General features: G+C 31.2%; 1 protein-coding gene across 2 annotated transcripts in view; it reads right to left on the bottom strand.

Annotated features, from left to right (window-relative positions):
- Window positions 1–1,474: 1,474 nt before the first annotated feature.
- The window catches only part of LOC106470531 (ras-related protein Rab-3), an 11,772-nt gene continuing 8,203 nt past the window's right edge, over window positions 1,475–5,043 (bottom strand). The window contains exons 4-5 of one of the 2 annotated variants that reach the window (XR_002613063.1): window positions 1,631–3,211; window positions 1,475–1,562 (exon numbers count right to left, since the gene is read on the bottom strand). Coding sequence is in view for 1 of the 2 variants with exons in the window: in XM_013931090.2 (XP_013786544.1) it covers window positions 2,899–3,211 (313 nt within the window). In the remaining variant the exon portion in view is untranslated. Of the gene's footprint in view, window positions 3,212–5,043 lie in introns of both variants that reach the window. The other variant, XM_013931090.2, reaches the window with a different exon arrangement.

Here is a 5,043-nt window from a genome sequence, read left to right as displayed (position 1 = left end):
CAGATCATACAAACAGCTCAGGGGTATTTATTAGTGATACAAAGTAGCAGAGAAAGTTAAATGTTCTTATACTGTAGCTGATCATACAAACAGCTCAGGGGTATTTATTAGTGATACAAAATAGCAGAGAAAGTTAAAAATCAGTTCTTGTCCCACAAACTTGCACCCAGTTTAGAAGCATAAATGACAAAATGGAAATGAGACAGTTTAATAACAAAGATTTCAAAACATGGGTTAGTTTGTGTGTAAAAACACACAAATTAATAGGATAAAACCATTCAGGATCTTTAGAACAAAGATAAAAAAATCACAGGTTACAATAAAATGTAAAAAAAACAACAACAACTATAAACAATTTTGTAAAGGATTTCTCTTTGAAAAACAGAATAATAAAAAATTCAAGCTTGTTTCCCATGTCTTTGTGCTTGTTAATGGAATGTTTATATTCAATAAACAGAGAAGAAAGAAATTTTCTACACTCCTCTGATTTATATAATGAAAGCTAAATAATTGGATAACTTTGTCCAGACTCTGAAACTATAACAACCACATTAAAGTAACAAATGTACCTTAACTGAATGTATTAATCTACAAATGTGTAACTTAATCTGTGTAACTAAACTCTTTAAACATTTCAAAAGAATTGACAATTTGTACCCTGTATTTCCATTTCTTTTGAGATTCTCAGTATGTACATCAAAGAAAGTAATAATTATTCACCTTATCAAGCTGCAGCTTGCTTTAGCTAGAATATATAAATTACTAAGAACATACAGTGATAAAATATGACTGTTGGTGATTTTTAAGAAAGTACTTACAGAATAATGTTTAGGAACACATTGTTACTGATGTTTAAATTTACCTAGAAACAAGCACAAGAATGTAACGAACGGTGCTTCTTACAAAAAATTAACAGGTCAGTGTTATATCTTCATCTGAATTACATTTAAGCACAAGCATAGATACAGTAGACACCTGGGAGTTAAATATAATTGTATAAATAAACAGCAATCCACTACATAATAAATTTTTTTTGGTTTAGGTGCAAATTTCAATATTTCAAGGAAAAAATATGTGTATAATAGACACAACTAAACTACAAAATTCACATTGATGTTCCCATAACCATAAACCACACTAACTCCTAATGTTTACCATAACCATAAACCACACTAACTACTAGTGTTTACCATAGCTGTAAGCCACACAAACTCCTGGTGTTTACCATAACCGTAAACCACACTAACTCCTAGTGTTTGCCATAACCATACAACACACAAATTCCTAGTGTTTGCCATAGCTGTAAACCACACTAACTCCTGGTGTTTGCCATAGCTGTAAACCAAACTAACTCCAATGTTTGCCATAACTGTAAAGGTAAACAATAGGAGATAGTGTGTTTTACAGCTATGGTAAACACCAGGAGTTAGTATGGTTTACAGTTATAGTAAAACCAGGAGTTAGTGTGCATAGCTGTAAACCATACTAACTTTTGGTGTTTACCATAGCTGTAAACCACACTAACTCCTAGTGTTTACCATAGCTGTAAACCATACTAACTCCTATTGTTTACCATAACTATAAATGACATTAACTCCTAGTGTTTACCATAACTATAACTCACATTAACTCCTAGTGTTTACCATAGCTGTAAACCACACTAACTCTTGGTGTTTACCATAGCTGTAAACCACACTAACTCCTGGTTTTTACTATAGCTGTAAACCACACTACAGGTACAAGATGTTTGATAAATTTAAATGGAATTCGTGTCTTTTAAATCCATGTTTGGCAATATAATACTATAAATCAAACACACTAAAATTGAGGAAACAAAGACATTTCATAAATATTTCATTCACTACTACCATGATTTCATGTGTAAATGCATCGTCAGGTGCAATCACAACAGTAGTAAATGAAATAACTGTGAAATGTACAAGTGTTTTTGTTTTTCTCAATTCAGTAAATAAGGGGTTCCATCAAGTACCAACAGTTTCAAGTATTAATTACATACATCAAACACTGTGTTTACAAAGTTTCTGTAAATAGTTAAAATCAGCTTCAGCTGATGGTTTACCAAAATACAAACAATTATTTTTGTACATTAAACCAATTATATGTAATAAATCTTTAAACAAACTTTAATAAAATACACAAGATATTTTTTTCAGGTGAAAATCCAATCTCCAAGAGAAAAAAAAAATTTGAAAAATAATTAACACTATTGGTATACAAATTGCAAAAGGTTTTTAACTTAAATATACTGAAAAACTGATTTAAAAAATAAATAAATGTCAGAACACACTCTGAGATAAAGTTTTTAAGCTACCTAATCCATGTATAAAATACAATTATCAGTTGATTGGCTGATTTTATAACCATTACACACAGAAACAATTAACTATTTTAAATTCACTTATATAATTTGACGTATTAAATGGAATTGGGCATAAACTCCATAAGTTGAAATGTACTACACAGACATCATTTTTCAAGTTTTACTTTAACGTTAGAGAAGATTAACATCTCACTTTCTCTAAAAATAGCAAGAATAAATATTGTCAGAGAAAAATACTCATGCAAACTATGAAATATTGTTAAATTAGAGCTCAAAAGTAATATACGAGTTTTTCTAAACCTTTCAACCAGCCAAATTCTTAACCATATGTACTGTAAGAGCTTTAACAAACAATTCCTAAAAGAAAAATAACATGTAATGCCAATGAAAAGTTGGTGAGCCAAATTTTCTACCACATTTCTTAATTCTAAATAAATTTTATTTTCTCAATTACTCCCCCCCTTTTTTGAAGTAAACCCCACATGTTAAGTAATTTATTAGGATGATATACACACAAAGCTCCAGGAAACACAGAGTTGTTAGCAGTAAACACAAACTTAGCACTGGCACCCGCCGTTTGAAGGAGCGGGGTTCTCCGTCAGCCTGGTGCCTTTGGAAGCACCAACAAGATTAGGATCAGAGTCCAAACTTTCTGACATCTTGTCACAAATAATATCTACCAGACATTCAAACACAGCTTTAACGTTGACGTTTTCCTTAGCCGAAGTTTCAAAGAACTCGAGACCAATTTGATCGGCTAACTGCTTCCCTCGTTCTGTTGAAACAACACGTTCATCTTCCATGTCACATTTATTCCCAACCAATATTACCTGTGCATTGTCCCACGAATAAGTCTTAATTTGGGTTACCCTGTGAAAATAAAACAAAGATAAAACTATCAAATCTGAACTCAACTGATATACAGTACGTCATTCATGCCATCTATTTCACACAATATATAAACACACAATAAAGTCACATGAAACAATGTATAAACACACAATAAAGTCACATAACACAATGTATAAACACACAATAAAGTCACATCACACAATGTATAAACACACAATAAAGTCACATGAAACAATGTATAAACACACAATAAAGTCACATAACACAATGTATAAACACACAATAAAGTCACATGAAACAATGTATTAACACACAATAAAGTCACATGACACAATGTATAAACACACAATAAAGTCACATGACACAATGTATAAACACACAATAAAGTCACATCACACAATGTATAAACACACAATAAAGTCACATGACACAATGTATAAACACACAATAAAGTCACATGACACAATGTATAAACACACAATAAAGTCACATGACACAATGTATAAACACACAATAGTCACATGACACAATGTATAAACACACAATAAAGTCACATAACACAATGTATAAACACACAATAAAGTCACATAACACAATGTATAAACACACAATAAAGTCACATGACACAATGTATTAACACACAATAAAGTCACATGACACAATGTATTAACACACAATAAAGTCACATGACACAATGTATTAACACACAATAAAGTCACATGACACAATGTATAAACATACAATAAAGTCACATGACACAATGTATAAACACATAACAATACAAACACATAAAGATATAAACACACAATAAAGTCACATGACACAATGTATAAACACAATAATGTCACATAACACAATATATAAACACAGTCACAACAATACAAACACATAATAAATTCACATAACGATATATAAACACAATAGTCACATAACACAATACATAAACACATAACAAAGTAACACAACACACAATAAAGTCACATAACGTGATATATAAACACATAATAAAGTCACACAACACTCCTTATTCCAGTGTACAAACACATAATAAAGTAATATAACACAAAATATAAACACATAATAAAGTCACACAACACTCCTTATTCCAGTGTACAAACACAGAATGATAACATCTAAGTGTCAATAAGTACCAAGAATTACTTTAAGTTAATTGTGCTTAAGAATATATTACTATCATCATAGTGTTATCATAGGACAAACAAAATATAAATTAGCTCAAAATTTTCACCAGAACATTTCTTGAAACTGTGTATGAATATAACTTCTGATAGTGAAACACTAGTACTTAACATAAAATTAATTTTTCCAATCATCATAACCTAAAAATATACACCTCATTCTCCTGTCTTGAATACATGATGTTGGACATCTATTTGTAACCATAAAGATTTATGTAATTCACTCCAGACTATGCTACTGATTGTAAAGACTTAGTTCCTTCCAGACTATGTTACTGTAAAGATTTGTGTTGTTCCTATCAGACTATGTTACTCTAAAGACATAGTTCACTCCAGAATGTGTTACTGTGAAGACTTGTGTGGTTCCTTCCAGAGTATGTTACTGTAAAGACGTAGTTCACTCCAGAATGTGTTACTGTGAAGACTTGTGTGGTTCCTTCCAGAGTATGTTACTGTAAAGACGTAGTTCACTCCAGAATGTGTTACTGTGAAGACTTGTGTGGTTCCTTCCAGACTATGTTACTGTAAAGATTTGTGTTGTTCCTATCAGACTATGTTACTCTAAAGACATAGTTCACTCCAGAATGTGTTACTGTGAAGACTTGTGTGGTTCCTTCCAGAGTATGTTACTGTAAAGACGTAGTTCACTCC

This window comes from Limulus polyphemus, unplaced genomic scaffold, assembly GCF_000517525.1.
Source record: "Limulus polyphemus unplaced genomic scaffold, Limulus_polyphemus-2.1.2 Scaffold4067, whole genome shotgun sequence".
NCBI classification, from domain to species: domain Eukaryota; kingdom Metazoa; phylum Arthropoda; class Merostomata; order Xiphosura; family Limulidae; genus Limulus; species Limulus polyphemus.
The sequence above is the reverse complement of the archived record's forward strand: the minus strand, read 5'-3'. Positions and strand labels throughout refer to the sequence as shown.